The sequence below is a fragment of the Helianthus annuus genome, chromosome 6, assembly GCF_002127325.2.
Source record: "Helianthus annuus cultivar XRQ/B chromosome 6, HanXRQr2.0-SUNRISE, whole genome shotgun sequence".
In the NCBI taxonomy this organism is placed as follows: Eukaryota; Viridiplantae; Streptophyta; class Magnoliopsida; order Asterales; family Asteraceae; genus Helianthus; species Helianthus annuus.
The window spans coordinates 98,431,579-98,454,025 of record NC_035438.2 but is presented as its reverse complement, the minus strand read 5'-3'; the positions used below and the strand labels follow the sequence as shown (position 1 = coordinate 98,454,025).

The window sequence follows — 22,447 nt, the reverse complement described above, 5'->3', positions numbered from 1 at the left end:
AAATCATATGAAAATCAATATGAAAATCAGATGATATAAAATAAATGATGTATGGTTAAATAAATAACCAATGAAAATGTATTGTATAAAATATGTCTTGTCTTGAAATAAGATATCATGTCTTGTGTAAAAGATGTCGTGATTTGTATAAAAATGTCATGTCTTGTATTTGTCGAAGTGGTTTAGATAACGCCACGATATGTAATTAATAAAAACACTTATATATAGGAAGTACCAGCGGCGTATCCACCATGCTTTTATCATATTACACACGTCTCGTTATTTAAATCACTTACCAATAAACCATCAAATAATGTCTTGTTTAAACCAATGTCACATGTCATGTATAAACAATGTCAAATGTCAAGTATAAACCATGTCTTGTATAACAATGTCGAAAGATAACCAATATGATAAGTAAAAAGTCTTTACTTAAACCATAGGTAATAATGTCATGTATAACCAAATGTCTTGTGTAACCAAATGTCGTGTACTAAACAATGTCTTTGAATAAACAAAAGTTTAAATCAAAAGTTATGTTTTGAAAACCATTGCTTTTATTGTTGTGAACATTTATGTTGTTTGTTATCCGAATACACTCAAGCCTTGTGATTGTCGGATAAACCCTTATCAAGTCAAAGGTTTATCAAAATGTTCATCGGATTCTGTCGTTCCCTAAAATGTCACTTCCAAACAAACCTAGGAAGCGGGAGCAGGATTTGTCAAATCCTATGGTACCATTACATACTACCGGTCGGCGTGATCAATATTAATGAATGTATCTTGTCTCGTTAAACATACCAAATGTCATAATCAATGTAAGCATGTCATGTAAAATGTCTTTGTAAACCATGTACTAACTATGCTAAGTCAACATACGAAGTATAATGTCCATGAAATCAATGTGCTAGATATGCTAAGTCAACATATGTAGCAAAAGTATCTTTGAAATCAATGTACTAGGCATGTTAAGTCAACATACGAAGCAAAATGCAATTTAAATCAATATGCTAGATATGCTAAGTCAACATATGAGTAAAAGTATCATTGAAATCAATGTGCTAGGCATGCTAAATCAACATACGAAGCAAAACATAATTGAAATCATGTACTATATGTGTACTAGATGAACATAGCATGTATATGTCATGAAAGCATGAAAGTAACAATAGGCACAAGTGTTTCACTCCAAAATATTTGAAAGCATTAAAAGAGGGGACTATGTACTCACATAGTTACCTCAAAACATTTAGAAAGCGTAAAAAGAGGGGTCTATATACTCACTTTGGATTGCGTATAAGTCTTGTAGTAAAGATCAAATAAAGCTTGAAGGATCACGAAATCAAATGGCACCTAGTGTATATTACTATGTTTATAAGTCGGGACCTAAACCGGTGGATAAGATAGAATGAGGTTCATAAACCAAATGAGTATTGGAACTCATATGAATGATTTAATAAACCTAACATTCTGATTAGAAAAACCGATTAATCGGCCGCCTAGGTCGATTTCTGCAACATTGGCTGGCGCTATGGGGCGCCATCTCTCACAAATCCTCCTGGTTCGCGCCCCACTACGCATACTCTTAATACTAAACTTATTCTAGTCCTAACCCAACTCAAACTTATTTAAATAATTAAATAAACTAACTAGATACACCTATCTAATAAAATACTATTCAAACTATTTAAATTAGTCGGTAGGTTACTGCCTAAATTTAAGCTAGTCGGTCAAAAAATCGGTTATGGTCAAAATCGGTCAAAGTCGGACAAAATCGGACTAATCGGGCCCATGTTATTTGACCCAAAAAACCCAATTTTTGAAACCTGGCCCATGGTTTAAAGCCCAAATTTTAGTTATAAACCTATTTTAACATTTAAGTTTAGGTATTTTAACATTTAACCCCCTCTATTTTTCACTAGTTTTTTTTGGGTAAAGGGTTACCCCGGTGAATATTATACCAACCAACCAAATAAAACAAGTGATGGGCAGACTACCCAACAGTTCTCAAGTATGACATGCCATACTCAAGTGAACAACACAACACCCAAAACGGCTACAAAAAAACCAACACAAAGCAACCTAGATGACGCTACATCCCCAACAAAAATAAAAACAAATAACTATTAGCCGCAGTCGTCATCAGGAACCAGAAGTCCCCGAGGAAGCGCCCACTCTTGCAAAACTTGAATCGTGCTAGGGGTTGTCTTGAATCTCATAGTATGAAGCTTCAACCTTACTGTCGATAGAATGACCTCTACCAATTGGCAAGCATTTCTTTTTCTGGATGAAAATAATCTTCTGTTCCTTTCTTCCCAAATAAAATATGTGGATGCACTAACGAGAATCTTCGCTATAATGTTTCTCGCTGTCTTTGAATAAGCAATAGTTAACAAATGCTGAAAAATAGTGTTCCAATCATTATCCAAATCGGCCATATCAGCTTTACCTTTCGCCCCATTCCAAACCGTAGTAGCATAACCACACTCGAAAAAAAGGTGACCATGAGAATCCGGACACGAGGAGCAAAGCGAGCAACACATCAGGTTGTAATTTGCATTACCTGAGGAAATCCATCTACTCATAAAATCCTGAGTCTTCAGCTTTCTCTGCACAAAAAGCCACGTGAGAAACGAATGACGGGGGATCGCTTGAGGGAACCACACTAAGTTAGCCCATGGCACTTCATTCTGATAAAACCGAATATCATTCCACACTATAGCCGTGTTAAACTCCAACCGGTGACCCGAATTTGTTTGCCATTCAATTTTATCCTGTCTCATTTGGTCCAATTCACCTATTTGAATTTGGGCAAGAGCCGGAAATCGATCCATCCATGTGTTCGGCCAAAGCCAAGCACCATCAGCATAAACCTCCGCAAGCTTAGTATTCATGTTGAATCCCGCATTAGCTATAATTCTCGGAGTAAGAATCCTAGCAATCGGGCATACCGCATCCCATTTGTCAAACCAAGCAAATGTTTTGGTTCCACTACCCACATTAATCCAAACATGGTCTCTAATCAAAGGCCTAAGCCCAAGCATCTTCCTCAAACTACACGCTATATTGCTTCCAACCGGGATATCCCAAAAGCTTCTATTGCGAATACGATAAGAGTGAATCCATCTAACCCATAACGACTCCCTTAGAGATAAAAGACTCCAAATGTGATTGACCATGAGAGCATTATTCATATCTCCAACTCTTCTAATACCTAAACCACCTTCACTTTTAGGCAAGCACACTGACTTCCACTTAACTTTCACTTTACCTTTAATATTATTACCTTGGTTCCACAAAAAACGTCGCATTCTCTCCTCTATCTCGTGTATAATTCGTTTGGGAAGGACGAAAACCGAAGCCCAGAACACATGCATAGACGAAAGGACCGATTTAATCAGTTGCAATCTCCCTACAAACGACAAACATTTGTTTTTCCAATCCGTTATACGAGCATCCAAACATTCAATTAATCTTTTACAGTCCTTATGATGCAACCGGGTGGATATCAAAGGAACCCCAAGATACCTAACAGGTAATTCACCTTCCTCAATGTTCATAATACTTTTAATCCGATCCTTCACGCCTTCGGTCACATTACCAAAATACACCATACTCTTTGCCATACTCGGCACAAGACCCGACATATTCTGGAATTGATTTAAGGCTCCCATCACAACTCTAGCTGATCTAGGGTGCCTTCTTGCAAAAAGGAACAAGTCATCCGCAAAGCAGAGGTTTATGATTCTTTGTTTTTCACATTTGTTATGGAATCTAAATTCTGACGATAGAGATACCTGATTTTGTAGGATCAATGAGAGCACCTCCATGACCAACGTAAACAGATACAGAGACATTGGATCACCTTGTCTAAGCCCCCGACGTCCTTTAAAATACCCATAAAGACTACCATTAATCGCCAATGAAAACGAGGTTGACGAAACACAAGCAATAATCCATTTTACTATCTTCGGATGGAAGCGGAAACCCAATAAAGTCTTCTCTAGAAAGCTCCATTCGACCGTATCATATGCCTTCTGAATATCAACTTTAAAAGCACATCTTGGCGGACCAATCTTACGATGAAAATTATGCATAAGCTCTTGTGTTAGCAAAATATTATCTGAGATTCTTCGACCCGGGACAAAAGCCGACTGATTTATGCTAACAATATCAGCCAACCCTTCCTTAATTCGATTCTTAATAATCTTGCTGATACACTTATATAAAGTGTTACAACAAGATATTGGTCTATAATCCGTGATTAGCGATGGAGTTGTCACCTTAGGGATAACCGAGATGATAGTGTGATTTATTTGCTGTAACAACTTACCACTTTGGAAGAATTCCTTAACAGCATGACAAACATCTTCTCCCACAACATTCCAAGCCAATTTAAAAAACGTAGATGTAAATCCATCCGGGCCCGATGCCTTGTTATGTGACAACCCTCATACTTGCATGTATCCGTACGATTCATTAATGTTAATTAAAGTGCTTGATGACTGTGCTGAATTACTTAACTGTTCTATGATTACTGCACCATACTTACATGTGCTTGTTAACATACTAGTCTTGTGCAAAAAATTGACCAAATAGTCCTGTATGCCTTCCTGAGAGTTGGAAATTAAAAGTGTTACAAAAAGATATATAAAAGACACTTTACGGAATAATTAAACACTTTAACGGAACGGTATCTAACCGAACAACCGGACATTACCCGGGACACCAAATTTTTGCCTAACACATTGTTTATTTATTTCTTGACTAGTCATGATCCCCAAACACCCTACCACCCACTAAAAATCAAATAAGTAACATATATAAGTATACACTTGGATTTTAACTAATATTTACCATCTAGTTGCAAAACTTACATCCAACCCCCCCCCCCCCAACCGATTTCGGTCCCAAGGGACCCACACAAGATCTCCACCATACTTCTTAGATTTATTTCTATTTTATATAGGATGGCTTGCTTGTTGATATGAACAAAATATAGTAAAGGATCATTATAAGTATGGCCACCATCCTTTCATATCTTTCATAAGATTACACCCACTCCTTCACTCTCCTCTCTCTCCCTCTCGGCCACACCATAACCGCCACCATCACCACCGTTTCACCACCATAATCATCCATCTACAAGTTCCATTCAAGCTTAAAAGGTGATACAAGGAAGCTTGCAACTTGTGGAGCTTCAAAGGGCTTTGTTTCTTGCTTTTTCACCATCATTTCTTCATCTTCTCACCAAGATTCACCCCTGGCCATTGTGCTAGTAGTAAGTTCTCGTCAAACACTTGTTCATCTTGTTTATATGATCAAAAGTTGTAGTATGATGATTATGTTTAAAGCACTAAAGAACCAGAACACTAAAAGGGTTAAACAAGAATCATGAACATAAAAGTCTACATGAAGATGAAATGTTGTTATAAGGATATTGTTATGAATATGTTGTTGATTGTATGATGATTCTTGAATTGTGTGATGTTAATCACCATATGGATCTTGTTAAATGATGTTTAGAAACATGATTTAACAAGACTAGGAAGGTGATTATGTGATACATGAAATAATCACCTTCTAGTTAAATATGAACTTGATAAAAATAATCTTTCTTGAAGAATAAATAAACAAAGTAAGTTGGTGATCATGTAGATCCGGGTTTTTTACAAAAGGCTTTTCTAAATAAACCAAGTTCAAGAATCGATTTTAAAAAGATTATGACATCTACATACACTTACACCATTTTGGGAATGAAATAAGTGTAGAAAGCTTTTATTTACAAGAAGAGTTCGAAAGATTAATTTTTTTGTAAAAATCGTTTACAAGTTGTAAACATTTAATTCTTTCAAGAGAACGATTTTTAAAGAAACGAATGCACTTTGGAAGGTAACTAGGACCACTAAACCCCTTACCAGGTTACTACGTATTTTCACGAAAAGTCAAGTTCATGTTACTACGTAGAGAGCATTGTTTTCACACTTGGTGAATGTAATATTGTTTAGTGAATGATTGATGATTGTTGAATAATTTTTGGAAAAGAAAATGATATGCTTAATACCATGGACACCTCCATTTACAAAGGAAACTCTGGCGAAATTTTCTAAAAATTCCAACACTTAGAAAATACTTTTCGAAACAAGCGTTACAAGTATATTTTATAACTTGTGTTTCGAATATAAACTTCTCCATAATTTTTGTAAACAAAATACAAAGTGTCGGAGGTTGGTTTTCGTAAATAAAAACGGGTAAATATATATTTAGAATATATATCTTATACTAGAACACTTGTGTGGATACTTGTTTATTTTGCGAGATAGTTATATTATTTTAGGATAAAATAATGTAACTTAACAATATAACTTGACATTTGAATTGTGTGGTATGTGGTAGAAGTAATGAGTAAATAACCCGTACGTAGGATACGTGTTGTGCATGAGAAACTGATTGTTATCTGTACCTTATTAGGACGTGCTTGATTTCCTGATTATTAGAGTAAATAATCTAACCGAGCAAACCGAGGTGAGTTCACATACTTTCTAAGGCATGGGATTCCCGGTGGTTGGGAATGGGTTAAAGAATTTAAAACGGAATCTACATATCCTCCTTGGGTAGGATATGTATGGCCATCCTCCATAGGTAGGGTGCCAATATTAATCCTGCGTATTCTCCTTGGGTAGAATACGTACGTTCGTCCTCCTTGGGTAGGACAACAACCTTAAAACTTACTAGACAAAACCTCTATCATTAAGTCCCTCATTTTATATCGACTTAATCGCCGAGGCCGATAGCGAGCGGGTCATTAGTTAATAGCGCTATTAGGTTTAACAAACCTCACACTGTGCCGTTCGTACGGGCGTGTACTAATGGACTATGGCAAACTGTCAGTGATGATAGACACTGATGTAGGGCACAACTTATTTTCGTTAGTAGTCGATATGGTACGGTCTAGTAGTTCGCATGGGGAAGCCCCGACTGATTATGGATATGGTTTGGGAAATAAAGAAGGAACTTGTTAATCATACTTTCAACTATGGGGTAACCCCCACAACAAGTAAGCCAACGAAAGACAAACCATGTTTTTGAAAACAACTTAAAACTAAACAACCAACCGTGAACTCACTCAACTTTGTTGTTGACTCGTTGTTACATGCCTTACAGGTCGTTAGATGCTTATGGAGCTTGCACGAGAAGGAAGTCGTTGTGGGATGCGGACTGCTATGTCCTGTACCTAATAAATGAACTTTATGAACTTATGGAACTTATGTTTTGGTCTATAAACTTATGAACTATGAACTTATGTTTTAGGTTTACGTATTATGCTTCCGCTGTTAACTTAAAGTCGGTTTACTTTCTTTTGGTCACCAATCGTATTGTGGTTGGTTTTATTTACTTATTTACGTTGTTCAATATGATTGGTGGCTCGATCCTGGTCACATCACGCCTCCAAGCAGTGATACTCCGCATGGTGGATTTTGGGGGTGTGACAGATTGGTATCAGAGCCATTGCTTGTAGTGAACTTGGTTTTAAAAAGGGAAAAGCTTTTTGACAAAACCAGACTATAACCTGTACAGTGCTCAACGATCCATAACGACGCTTCGCTCCACGTGCAAGACTCGACACAATAGGTGGTATGATTTATGTTATATTGTCGGTTAGATAGTTCACACTGTGCATTAATTAACGTGATGATTGTTACTTGAACCTTGTGTGCACACTCTCCACTGTCGTCCCACACTTACGCACTTTCGCGACACTTTTCTCACTTACGTTGCCTCGTTGTGAAGATCATGAACGGACGCGGAGGACGTATCAACCTAACTCAAGCCCAGTTGACAGCTTTGATCAATGAACGAGTTGCTGAGGCACTCGCAGCAGCTCCAGCAGGAGGTATAACCTGCTATTTCGACCTATCCTAGGATGTTTAGATCCTACTCTCATAACCAACCCCTGTGATAAACCTTGTCCTTCCTTACTCTCACAACAGGTCAACCTGCACAACTTCCTGTGTGCACGTTCAAAACATTCATGGATTGCCGACCTAGTACTTTCAGCGGCACAGAAGGAGCTGTAGGCCTTCTTCACTGGTTCGAGAAGCTTGAGTCTGTTTTTGAGATGTGTGAATGCCCTGAAGATCGTAGGGTGAAATTTGCTACGGGAACACTCGAAGGTGCTGCGTTAACCTGGTGGAAAGCACAGGTTCAACTGCTTGGGCTGGCGGTTGCTAATGCCACCCCATGGAACGACTTCAAGGAGTTGATCAAAGAAGAGTACTGTAGTCGTGACAACATCCACAAGCTGGAAGTAGAGTTTTATAATCTGAAAATGACGGGGTCTGAAATTGAGGCGTATACGAAGAGGTCAAACGAGCTGGCCATCTTGTGTCCTACTATGGTGGACCCTCCCATCAAACGTATTGAGCTGTACCTCAAGGGTCTTGTGCCAGAAATTCAAAGCCACGTGACCTCAGCTAATCTTGGCACCATTCAGCAAGTCATTCGGTTGGCTCATCTTGTCACTGATCAGGCAGTTGAGCAGAACAAGCTGCCCAAGCGTATTAGCGCTACTACTACCACTGATGCTCCCAGTGATAACAAGCGCAAGTGGGATGGAAATTCGGGCAAGGGTTCTACTTCAGTTCAGTCTCAGCAACGAAAGACTGATGACCACCAGAGTCCTGGTCAACAATCTTCTGGAAGTCAAGGACAGGGTGGATATCGAGGGAACCACCCCAAGTGCAACCGGTGCAACAAGCATCATAGCGGGCAGTGCCACAAGGGTCGTTGTCTGAGGTGTAACAAGCTGGGTCATAAAGCCAAGGATTGCAGGAGCCCACGTCCTGCGAATCAGAATCGTCAACAACAACAACAAGCTCCACGGAACCACCAGCAACAACAACAGCAGGGCAATAAAGGATGCTTTCAGTGTGGCGCTGAAGGCCACTTTAAGAGGAACTGTCCTCAGCTGAACTAGAATCAGAACAGCAACAACCAAGGAAACTGGAACAACAATGGAAGCAACAACGGGGGTAACAACAATGGCAACGACGCCTGAGGTCGTGCCTTCGTGATTGGTCAGGGTGATGCAAGGAATGATCCCAACGTTGTGATGGGTAAGTTTCTTCTGGACGACTTCTTTGTTACTGTTTTATTTGATTCGGGTGCCGATACTAGTTATGTGTCCTTAAAAGTTAGCCAAATGCTTAAGCGCACTCCAACACTTCTGAACACCAAACACACGGTAGAACTAGCAACCGGTAAAAGTCTTGAAGCCACACACGTAGTTAAGGGCTGTAACCTCGTCCTAGCTGGTTAGACCTTCTCTATCGATCTTATTCCTATCGTTCTGGGTAGTTTCGACGTTGTTATTGGGATGGATTGGTTATCTCATCAGCAAGCGGAAATTCTTTGCAACGAGAAGATTGTCCGCATCCCTCGTTCTGGTAAAGAACCCCTCGTAATTCATGGCGACAAGAGTGGTGCTGTTGTGCGCATCATCTCTTTCCTTAAGGCCCAGAAGTGTTTGCGAAAGGGCCACACTGCTATTCTAGCCCTCGTTTCTGATACATCCTCGGAAGAAAGGAAGATAGAAGACATACCTATTGTACGTGATTTTCCTGAGGTATTTCCTGAGGAATTACCTGGTCTTCCGCCTCATCGTCAAGTTGAGTTTCAAATCGAGCTAGCTCCTGGAGCAGCGCCCAGCTCGAGCCCCTTATCGTTTAGCTCCATCAGAGCTTGAAGAACTGTCCACGCAACTACAAGAACTCTTGGAAAAGGGTTTCATACGTCCTAGCTCTTCGCCTTGGGGAGCTCCAGTATTATTTGTGAAGAAGAAAGACGGTACCTTCAGAATGTGTATGGACTACCGCGAACTCAATAAGTTGACCGTAAAGAATCGTTATCCTCTTCCACGCATTGATGACTTATTCGACCAGTTGCAAGGGTCGAGTTTCTATTCCAAGATTGACCTAAGGTCAGGCTACTATCAACTGAGAGTCCGAGACGAGGATATCCCTAAAACGACATTTGGGACTCGTTATGGGCATTACGAGTTCCTTGTTATGCCTTTTGGATTAACGAATGCACCTGCGGTTTTCATGGATCTCATGAACAGAGTGTGCAAGCCTTACCTGGATAAGTTTGTCATAGTCTTCATTGACGACATCCTGATCTATTCTAAGAGTCAGGAGGAACACGAGCAACACCTGAGGCTTATCCTGGAACTTCTTCGAAAAGAGCAGTTGTATGCCAAGTTTTCGAAATGTGACTTCTGGCTTCGCGAAGTCCACTTTCTAGGCCATGTGGTAAACAAGGATGGAATTCATGTGGATCCATCTAAGATTGACTCGATCAAGAACTGGCCTGCACCGCTTACACCAACAGAAATCCGCCAATTCTTGGGTTTGGCGGGCTACTACAGAAGGTTTATCAAGGATTTCTCAAAGATTGCGCAACCTCTCACTTCACTGACTCAGAAGGGTGTCACCTATCGTTGGGGAGATGCACAGGAGTCCGCATTCCAGCATTTAAAAGACAGACTTTGTAGCGCGCCTATCCTCTCATTACCTGAAGGCATAGATGATTTTGTAGTTTATTACGACGCTTCCATCCAAGGACTTGGTTGCGTGTTGATGCAACGTGACAAGGTCATTGCCTACGCATCACGCCAACTTAAGGTTCACGAAAGGAACTACACTACGCACGACTTGGAATTGGGAGCAGTTGTTTTCGCGCTTAAGATATGGAGACATTACCTGTATGGTACCAAGTGCACCATTTACACCGATCACAGGAGTCTTGAGCATATCTTCAAGCAAAAGGAGCTAAACATGCGACAACGTCGATGGGTCGAGCTCTTGAATGATTACGAATGTGCGATCAAGTACCATCCGGGCAAAGCCAATGTTGTGGCCGACACCCTCAGTCGAAAGGATACTATACCTAAGCGTGTACGTGCGTTACAGCTTACCATTCACTCTAGTCTTCCTGCTCAGATACGAAATGCTCAGGTTGAAGCATTGAAAGCAGAGAACATCAGGGTTGAGTCCTTACGAGGATCGAGGCAGCGGCTAGAACAAAAGGAAGACGACGCCTACTATGTTACCGGGCGCATCTGGGTTCCACTTTACGGAAACTTACGCGAGCTTGTGATGGACGAAACGCACAAGTCTCGTTATTCGGTGCATCCTGGTTCGGATAAGATGTACCATGATCTCAAGACTACATACTGGTGGCCCAGCATGAAAGCCCACATAGCAACCTACGTCAGTAAATGTTTGACTTGTGCGAGAGTCAAGACCGAATATCAGAAACCATCAGGCCTACTTCAACAACCAGAGATCCCGAAATGGAAATGGGAGCAAATTTCCATGGATTTCGTTACTGGCCTGCCTAGATCTCAAAGCGGAAACGATACCATTTGGGTGATAGTAGATCGACTGACTAAGTCTGCACACTTCTTGGCTATCAAGGAAACCGATAAGTTTTCTACTCTAGCAGACATCTACCTAAAGGAAGTAGTATCAAGGCACGGAGTGCCAACCTCCATCATTTTTGATCGTGACTCACGTTTTACATATGAGTTGTGGCAAGCTATGCACAAATCCTTTGGTTCTCGATTGGACATGAGCACGGCATATCATCCACAGACGGATGGGCAATCTGAACGCACCATCCAAACCATTGAAGAAATGCTTAGGGCATGTGTAATCGATTTTGGTAATGGCTAGGAAAAACACCTCCCGTTACTGGAGTTCTCGTATAACAACAGTTACCACACCAGTATTCAGGCTGCTCCGTTCGAGGCATTGTATGGACGGAAGTGCCGATCACCTCTCTATTGGGCAGAAGTTGGTGACAGCCAAATCACAGGCCCAGAACTTGTAGTAGATACAACCGAGAGAATTGCTCAGATACGACAGCGAATGGTGGTAGCTCGTGACCGTCAGAAAAGCTATGTTGATAAGCGAAGAAAGCCACTCGAGTTCCAGGTTGGGGACCGGGTGCTACTCAAAGTCTCACCTTGGAAAGGTGTAGTCCGTTTTGGCAAACGAGGCAAACTCAATCCGCGTTATGTCGGACCGTTCGAAATCTTTGAGAAGATTGGCAAGGTGGCTTATAAGCTGAATCTACCGGCAGAACTCAGCGGAGTTCACAATGTTTTCCATGTGTTGAATCTGAAGAAGTGTCTGTCAGATGAGACCCTCATAGTTCCCTTAAAGGAGCTCACAATCGACGACCAGTTGCGATTCGTCGAGGAACCAGTTGAGATTACTGATCGAGATGTTAAGATTCTCAAGCGTACCAGAATACCTCTTGTTCGAGTTCGTTGGAATTCTCGTCGTGGCCCAGAGTATACCTGGGAACGAGAAGACCAAATGAAAATGAAGTATTCCCAGCTGTTTAAGAAAAGTGCAACCACTACTGAGGCTGAAGCTACGGCGGAATTTCGGGACGAAATTCCAAACCAACGGGGGGATGATGTGACACCCCAGGAAACCACGCAACTTAATTAGCTTCCTCAGTAACCACGTGCTAAATTTCAGGACGAAATTCTCTTAACAGGGGGAGAATGTGACAACCCTCATACTTGCATGTATCCGTACTATTCATTAATGTTAATTAAAGTGCTTGATGACTGTGCTGAATTACTTAACTGTTCTATGATTACTGCGTCATACTTACATGTGCTTTTTAACATACTAGTCTTGTGCAGAAAATTGACCAAATAGTCCTGTATGCCTTCCTGAGAGTTGGAAATTAAAAGTGTTACATAAAGATATATAAAAGACACTTTACGGAATAATTAAACACTTTAACGGAACGGCATCTAACCGAACAACCGGACATTACCCGGGACACCAAATTTTTGCCAAACACATTGTTTATTTATTTCTTGACTAGTCATGATCCCGAACACCCTAACACCCACTAAAAATCAAATAACTAAAATATATAAGTATACACTTGGATTTTAACTAATATTTACCATCTAGTTGCAAAACTTACATCCAACCCCCCCCCCCCTAACCGATTTTGGTCCCAAGGGACCCACATAAGATCTCCACCATACTTCTTAGATTTATTTCTATTTTATATTGGATGGATTGCTTGTTGATATGAACAAAATATAGTAAAGGATCATTATAAGTATGGCCACCATCCTTTCATATCTTTCATAAGATTACACCCACTCCTTCACTCTCCTCTCTCTCCCTCTCGGCCACACCATAACCGCCACCATCACCACCATTTCACCACCATAATCATCCATATTCAAGTTCTATTCAAGCTTAAAAGGTGATACAAGGAAGCTTGCAACTTGTGGAGCTTCAAAGGGCTTTGTTTCTTGCTTTTTCACCATCATTTCTTCATCTTCTCACCAAGATTCACCCCTAGCCATTATGCTAGTAGTAAGTTCTCGTCAAACACTTGTTCATCTTGTTTATATGATCAAAAGTTGTAGTATGATGATTATGTTTAAAGCACTAAAGAACTAGAACACTAGAAGGGTTAAACAAGAATCATGAACATAAAAGTCTACATGAAGATGAAATGTTGTTAAAAGGATATTGTTATGAATATGTTGTTGATTGTATGAGGATTCTTGAATTGTGTGATGTTAATCACCATTTGGATCTTGTTAAATGATGTTTAGAAACATGATTTAACAAGACTAGGAAGGTGATTATGTGATACATGAAATAATCACCTTCTAGTTAAATATGAACTTGATAAAAATAATCTTTCTTGAAGAATAAATAAACAAAGTAAGTTGGTGATCATGTAGATCCGGGTTTTTTACAAAAGGCTTTTCTAAATAAACCAAGTTCAAGAATCGATTTTAAAAAGATTATGACATCTACATACACTTACACCATTTTGGGAATGAAATAAGTGTAGAAATCTTTTATTTACAAGAAGAGTTCGAAAGATTAATTTTTTTTGTAGAAATCGTTTACAAGTTGTAAACATTTAATTCTTTCAAGAGAACGATTTTTAAAGAAACGAATGCACTTTGGAAGGTAACTAGGACCACTAAACCCCTTACCAGGTCACTACGTATTTTCACGAAAAGTCAAGTTCATGTTACTACGTAGAGAGCATTGTTTTCACACTTGGTGAATGTAATATTGTTTAGTGAATGATTGATGATTGTTGAATAATTTTTGGAAAAGAAAATGATATGCTTAATACCATGGACACCTCCATTTACAAAGGAAACTCTTGTAGGTCGCCTAGAGTCGTATGGATCTTCACAGAATTGTATATCTAACCTAGATTGCGGAATCCTCTAGATCAGATTTGTTACAGAAATGAGTAGAAAACTGAATTCACAATCAAACAGGTCTTCTATTGATTATCCAACTTGCAGTTTACAACCAATTCAAGACCTTCACAACCTCACAGCCTATCTCTGTGATATTGCCTTACTCAAAAACGTTTTTCACTCTCTCTCTACGTTTTCTCTCTCTAAAACTCTCTAACCAATAAAACCCTAATCACAAAAACATGTTTATATACCACATGTCTGTGAACTGGGCTTCCTACATAGACTAGGCCATTTTCCAAGCCCATTACAATAATAACTCATTAACCAATAAGCTAAGCCCATTACAAAATATCCAAAGACTAAATAATCAAACTATTAAGCTGTTGTCACCGAATATGCACCAACAGACTCCCCCTTGACAATAGCTTCATAGTGTAACTTTGTCTTCAAATGTGACAACTCGAATTTCCAAGATTCCATCTTCGCGCTATTACGCGTTAATTGTTTAGATTGTTGTTTACATGACTGGTTTGTTTCACAACTGTACATGTTTGTAGTACGTTGAATCATATTGTGCTTGATTTGAGTAATTGTAGTGCAACATAACTGTATTGGCTGATATATGCTTGTATGGTAATATGGGAAAAATATGTGTTTGTATAATGTTGTGATTGTGGGATCCTCTAGCCGAAACCCCCACTCCCCTCACGAAATCACCCCAACCCAAATGCCCTCACCCGAAAGCACCTCATGTTCGAAAACATCTAAGTGTTTTCGTCCATTACCCACCAACGAAAATCAAATGGGCTTTAGGCCCAGTAGTGGGTCAGTATATTATTCTCAAACTGTTATATGAAAACTAGACCGTCAAACCCTAGAGCTTATTGCTTTCCTTGTACGACGGCAGCCACAAGCTTCCAAATCCTTTTCTTTTGATCAGAATAGTGACCTCCTCATCTCGGTTAGTTGCACTGTTGTTTAAGCGATGCATGATTTCATATCTGTATATGTATGTGATTGTGTTTAATAATTGATTTCAAGATATATGTGTTGAATGTGTAATGTCGCTTGGCCATGCTGTACGGTTGATTTGACCGAATACATTAACTGATCATATATCAAAAGCAAATTGTGCCTACCTATGAATTGTTTATTAATTGTCGGTTATGTTTTTTTCAATTGGTCCAATGGTGATTGGCGGTTGGGATAGGTGCCGGCCACTAAGGCCATTAAAACTTGTGTCATATTTTGCCTATTATTACCAAAGCATATTATGGGATCTCACATAACCATGTGCATATTTATTGAGATGTCAGTAGGAATATATGTGTATGCATGACATTGACATGATTGGCTATATATTCTTTCACATATGTGAGTTGGTGTTAACTTAGAGTTTTGTGATTTATATTATTGAAAGGTGTATATGGGTGGATAATGGAGGTCCAATGAGAAACCATGTCTATGCTTGTTTGGTCCAATCACATCTTGAGGTGGTTAAGAATTTGTGCACATGTATTTTTGATTCATTATAAGTTATGGTGGGTGGAATGATAATCATTTAAATTGGCGGCTACTATATTGAGGTGCACATTTTTACAAAAATAAGCAGTATCTTAAACCAAATGATTGTGAATCCGATTGGCAGGTGTGGGCGGCCCTTCAAGGGTATTGGTTACTTATTCGGCCCAATAGGATGCCAACCGGATTATTTAGTTGATGTATTTTAGGTCCGAGTTTAGTAATTTTCACATGAGATCCGAGTTCTTTGAAGCTAATATGTCCGAGTTTCTTGTCCCTTTGGTCATGTCCGAGGTTTATGTGTTTAGAGCATGAGGTCCGAGTTTGATCCCTATACCCCCCATGAGTTAGTCCGAGTTTCATTCATGAAACTCTTGTCCGAGTTTTGTTGCTTGGCACACATAAGATTCCCTAGCCCGAGTTTTGGCAACCACAACCTATCCGAGCTTTATTGCTGTGTATCATATCCGAGTTTTAATAATGTGTTATGAAGTTACTTTGGTCCGACCGTTACACAAAGTAAGGTCCGAACTTTATGCCCCACACTTGTCTGAGTTAAGTTGTATGATGAATGTTGTTGAATCTATTAAGGCTCGAAAGATTTATATGTGCTCAAATTACATACGCATAATGTGTTGTCCGAACTTTAAATATATGCTCTCATAATTCACTGTTGTTAATGTTTGAAAAGACTGAGTTATGTTCGGAACTTCGTGTGAAGAACAACCTGCTACTGCATGCTATTGTTTACTACTATATACGACTATGTGATACTGTCTGATTATGATGATACGTGTTACTGAATGATACTGCATGTTACTGTGCGATACGTTACCGTATGTTACTGTTTGAGCACCAAAGAGTTGTAAACGTAATTGAACGTAAAATACTTACATCGAATCATGTGCAATACATCCTAGGTCGTGTGTAACGGACTTAGACGATTAACAAACCCTAGAAGCAATAACATACCGAGCAAACCAAGGTGAGTTCACACAGCCAAGGCATGGGGTTCCCAGGGTGGGAATGGGATTTGATTATTTACTGGTACTTATCTATACTGGAACGTAGTGATGTGATTTGATGAACTATGGTACATACTCCGCTGATAGAACTACTACTAGACTAGTAACACTTATTGAACTGATCTTCGCACACCTGCCAAGGGTTGGCCGCGATATTATGACTGACTTCGCACACCTGCCTTTGGAAGGCCGCGAACTGTAATTTACTAATCTTCGCACACCTGCCTGGTAGGCCGCGATACAGGTAAACCTAGTCTAGAATACTTGGGATGAATACCCCCTGATATCTTCGCATACCTGCCTGGGAGGCCGCGATGGAAACTATACGATACCTGACATAACGAACGAACATTCTACTACTCACGCTATCCTATTATTGAACTGTTAACTGTGAACTCGCTCAACTAGTTGTTGATCCTCTGTTACATGCCTTGCAGGTCGTTAGATACTTATGGAGCTTGCACAGGGAGGAGCAGGTCGTTGTGGAGCATGGATTATGTTTTGAAACTTATTGAACTTATGTTACACATTATGGGTTTTCGTACTTATGCTTCCGCTATACTTATAACTATGATTATGCTTTGAATACCTATCGTATTGAATGATTGGTTTACATTTATTATAACTGATATTAATTACATGTTCGATATGATTGGTGGCTTGATCCTGGTCAGTCACGCTCCCAAGCGGTGATACTCCGCAGGTGGATTTTGGGGGTGTGACAGATTGGTATCAGAGCCATTGGTTATAGAGAACTTGGTTTTAATATGGGAAAACATTTTTATTAAAACCAGACTATAACCAGAACAGTGCTCTCAAACGATCCACAACGACGCTTCGCTCCACGTGCAAGACTCGACATACTAGGTAACAAGGTTTATGTTTATTACCTGCTTGCTAGAACTGCATAGAACTTTGCTCGTAGTATGCTTACATTACTTTGCTCACTACTTGTTATTGCTTGAGAACACTTACGTGCTTACACTCTTCTGTCATCGCACTATTCGCGAACCTTACTCACTTATGTTGCCTTTGATGTGAAGATCAATGGCCGGACGAATTAACATGACTCAAGCCCAGCTAGAGGCTCTCGTTCAAGCTCAAGTTGCTGCGGCACTTGCAGCTGCTCAAGCAGGTAGTATACCCTGCAGTATAGACACACACTAGGATCCTTAGATCCAACATTAACTCTCGTATTTAACCTTGTCCTATTCGTACACAATAGGTCAACACGCGCAGCAGCCTGTCTGCACATTCAAGAACTTCATGGACTGTCGTCCAAGCTCATTCAGTGGCACCGAGGGGGCAGTGGGACTCCTCCATTGGTTCGAGAAGCTTGAATCTGTGTTCGAAATGTGTGAATGCCCTGAGGCTCGCAGGGTTAAGTACGCCACTGGCACTTTGGAAGGAATCGCGTTGACTTGGTGGAACGCGCAAGTACAGATCCTAGGGTTGGCAGCTGCTAACGCCACCCCTTGGAATGATTTCAAGGAATTGATCAAAAGGGAATACTGCACTCGTGAAGATATTCACAAGCTGGAAGATGAACTGTATCACTTGAAAATGGTTGGGTCAGAGATCGAAGCCTATACCAAACGGTCGAATGAACTGGCCGTGCTGTGCCCAACTATGGTGGACCCTCCAGTGAAACGTATTGAGTTGTATCTCAAGGGGTTAGCGCCAGAGATCCAGAGCCATGTGACCTCGGCTAATCTTGATAATATCCAGGCTATCCAGCGCCTTGCTCATCGTATTACAGATCAGGCAGTGGATCAGAACAGACTGCCAAAACGTGTTAAGGCTACTGCTACTGCTGTCACTACTGCTGCTACCCCCAGTGACAACAAGAGGAAATGGGAGGGGGATTCCAGCAAGGGATCAGTTTCTGTTCAGTCTCAGCAGCGCAAGACAAATGACTACCAGAATTCGAGTCAGCAATCATCTGGCAGTCAGGGGCAGGGTGGATATCGGGGAATTCACCCACTGTGTATTAAGTGCAACAGACACCACAGCGGAAGATGTCGCAGGGAACGTTGTCAAAGATGCCTCAAGATGGGTCATGAGGCTAAGGATTGTAGAAGCTCACGGCCAGCAAATCAGAACCAGCAACTCCCACCGCCAGCTCCACAGAACCAGCAGCAGCAACCACAGCGTGGAAACCGGGGATGTTTCCAGTGTGGGGCAGAAGGTCATTACAAACGCGATTGCCCTCAGTTGAACCAGAATCAGAACCACGACAATAACCAGGGCAACGGGAACAACAACAACAACGGGGGAAACAACAACAACAATGGCAACGAGGCAAGAGGTCGAGTTTTCGTGTTAGGACGAGGAGACGCAATGAACGATATTTGAATTTATAACTTATTTTGGGTTTTCATTATTATGTTTTCGCTACTCAAACAAAGTTTGGTTTGAACATCAATTGTATTGGGTTTTATGAATTATTTTAACTACTATACTTTATGTTTGATATGATGGATGGTTTGATATTATTGAGCGCACCTGCCGTATTTATGGACCTTATGAACAGGGTGTGCAAACCCTATTTTGACGAGTTCGTCATTGTCTTCATCGACGACGTTCTGATCTACTCCAAGAGTCAGGAGGAGCACGAGCAGCACTTACGTCTTATCTTGGAACTTCTTCGAAAGGAGCAACTGTACGCAAAGTTTTCAGCATGCGACTTCTGGCTTCGTGAAGTCCACTTCTTAGGCCACGTAGTGAATGAGGACGGGATCCATGTTGATCCATCCAAGGTAGATTCGATCAGGAACTGGCCAACACCGCGTACACCGACAGAAAGGTGTCACCTACCGTTGGGAAGATTCTCAAGAGACCACTTTTCAGTACCTTAAGGATAGGCTTTGCAGCGCACCCATTCTCTCACTGCCGGAGGGCACAGATGACTTCGTGGTTTATTGTGACGCATCGATACAGGGTCTTGGTTGCGTATTGATGCAGCGGGATAAAGTGATTGCCTACGCCTCTCGCCAACTAAAGGTTCATGAACGGAACTACACGACGCACGATTTAGAGCTGGGAGCTGTTGTTTTTGCGCTTAAGATATGGCGACACTACCTGTACGGTACCAAGTGCACGATTTACACCGATCACAGGAGTCTCGAGTATATTCTTAAGCAAAAGGATTTGAACATGCGTCAACGGAGATGGGTTGAACTTCTGAACGATTATGAATGCGCTACCAGGTATCATCCAGGCAAGGCCAATGTTGTGGCCTACGCCCTCAGTCGAAAGGACACCCTACCTAAGCGCGTGCGAACGCTACAGCTTACTATTCAGTCCAGTCTTCCTGCACAGATACGAGCTGGTCAGATAGAGGCATTGAAACCCGAAAAAGTTATGGCTGAAGCCTTACGCGGTTCAAGGCAACGAATGGAACAAAAGGAAGACGGCGCCTACTATGTAGTGGGGCGTATTTGGGTCCCACTTTATGGTGGTTTACGAGAGCTTGTGATGGACGAAGCACACAAGTCTCGCTACACGGTACATCCAGGGTCGGATAAAATGTATCACGACATCAGAACTACTTATTGGTGGCCTAGCATGAAGGCCCCCATCGCCACCTATGTTGGCAAGTGCTTGACCTGTGTCAGAGTCAAGGTTGAATATCAGAAACCCGCGGGCCTACTACAACAACCAAGGATACCACAGTGGAAATGGGAAGAAATTTCCATGGATTTCGTTACAGGCTTACCTAGATCTCAGCATGGGAACGATACAATATGGGGAAATCGTGGATCGACTCACCAAGTCTGCACACTTCCTGGCTATAAAGGAAACGGATAAGTTCTCCACTCTCGCAGACATCTATCTTAAAGAAGTTGTTTCGAGGCACGGGGTGCCCACCTCCATCATTTGGGATCGGGATGCACGATTCACGTCAGAGCTATGGCAAGCGATGCACAAATCCTTCGGCTCACGATTAGACATGAGCACAGCATATCATCCTCAGACGGATGGGCAGTCTGAGCGAACGATCCAGACTCTTGAAGACAAGCTTCGGGCATGTGTTATTGATTTCGGCAACAGCTGGGAAAAGCACCTCCCTTTAGTGGAGTTCTCGTACAATAACAGTTACTACACCAGCATTCAAGCCGCTCCATTCGAGGCATTGTACGGACGTAAATGTCGGCCACCTCTCTGTTGGGCAGAGGTGGGGGATAGTCAGATTACGGGTCCAGAGATTGTAGTGGACGCCACAGAAAAGATTGCACAAATACGACAACGCATGGCGGCAGCTCGATACCGTCAGAAAGCATACGCGGATAAGCGTAAGAAACCGTTGGAATTTCAGGTCGGGGACCGGGTTTTACTTAAAGTCTCACCCTGGAAGGGTGTGGTACGTTTTGGCAAACGGGGTAAACTAAATCCGCGATATGTCGGACCATTCGAGATTATAGAAAGAATAGGCCCAGTAGCCTACCGATTGAACCTACCAGCTGAACTCGGTGCAGTTCACAATGTATTTCATGTGTCGAATCTGAAGAAGTGCCTATCAGATGAGACCCTCATAATTTCTTTTAAGGAACTCACTATCGATGAGCGGTTGCAGTTCGTCGAGAAACCAGTTGAAATCACGGACCGAGATGTTAAGGTCCTCAAACACAAGAGAATCCCTCTTGTTCGAGTTCGTTGAAACTCCCGACGTGGCCCAGAGTACACCTGGGAACGCGAAGACCAAATGAAAGAAAAGTACCCCAGTTATTCGAAAACCGTGCAACCACTACTGAGACTAAAGCTACTACTGCGGAATTTCGGGACGAAATTCCAAATCAACGGGGGGATGATGTGACACCCCAGGAAAACCGGTGAACAATACAGCTTACCTAGCTTCCTCAGTGAGTGCGTACCAAATTTCGGGACGAAATTTCTTTCAAGTTGGGGATAATGTGACAACTCGAATTTCCAAGATTCCATCTTCGCGCTATTACGCGTTAATTGTTTAGATTGTTGTTTACATGACTGGTTTGTTTCACAACTGTACATGTTTGTAGTACGTTGAATCATATTGTGCTTGATTTGAGTAATTGTAGTGCAACATAACTGTATTGGCTGATATATGCTTGTATGGTAATATGGGAAAAATATGTGTTTGTATAATGTTGTGATTGTGGGATCCTCTAGCCGAAACCCCCACTCCCCTCACGAAATCACCCCAACCCAAATGCCCTCACCCGAAAGCACCTCATGTTCGAAAACATCTAAGTGTTTTCGTCCATTACCCACCAACGAAAATCAAATGGGCTTTAGGCCCAGTAGTGGGTCAGTATATTATTCTCAAACTGTTATATGAAAACTAGATCGTCAAACCCTAGAGCTTATTGCTTTCCTTGTACGACGGCAGCCACAAGCTTCCAAATCCTTTTCTTTTGATCAGAATAGTGACCTCCTCATCTCGGTTAGTTGCACTGTTGTTTAAGCGATGCATGATTTCATATCTGTATGTGTATGTGATTGTGTTTAATAATTGATTTCAAGATATATGTGTTGAATGTGTAATGTCGCTTGGCCATGCTGTACGGTTGATTTGACCGAATACATTAACTGATCATATATCAAAAGCAAATTGTGCCTACCTATGAATTGTTTATTAATTGTC

The 22,447-nt window shown here is 41.2% G+C and overlaps 1 protein-coding gene across 1 annotated transcript; it reads right to left on the bottom strand.

Moving 5' to 3' along the window:
- Nucleotides 1-2,126: 2,126 nt before the first annotated feature.
- On the bottom strand, nucleotides 2,127-4,420 carry LOC110944890. The gene is made up of 2 exons (XM_035974214.1): nucleotides 4,334-4,420; nucleotides 2,127-4,220 (listed from the first exon to the last, which is right to left on the bottom strand). The coding sequence occupies exons 1-2, from the start codon at nucleotides 4,418-4,420 to the stop codon at nucleotides 2,127-2,129; spliced, it is 2,181 nt and encodes a 726-aa protein (XP_035830107.1).
- Nucleotides 4,421-22,447: the final 18,027 nt, after the last annotated feature.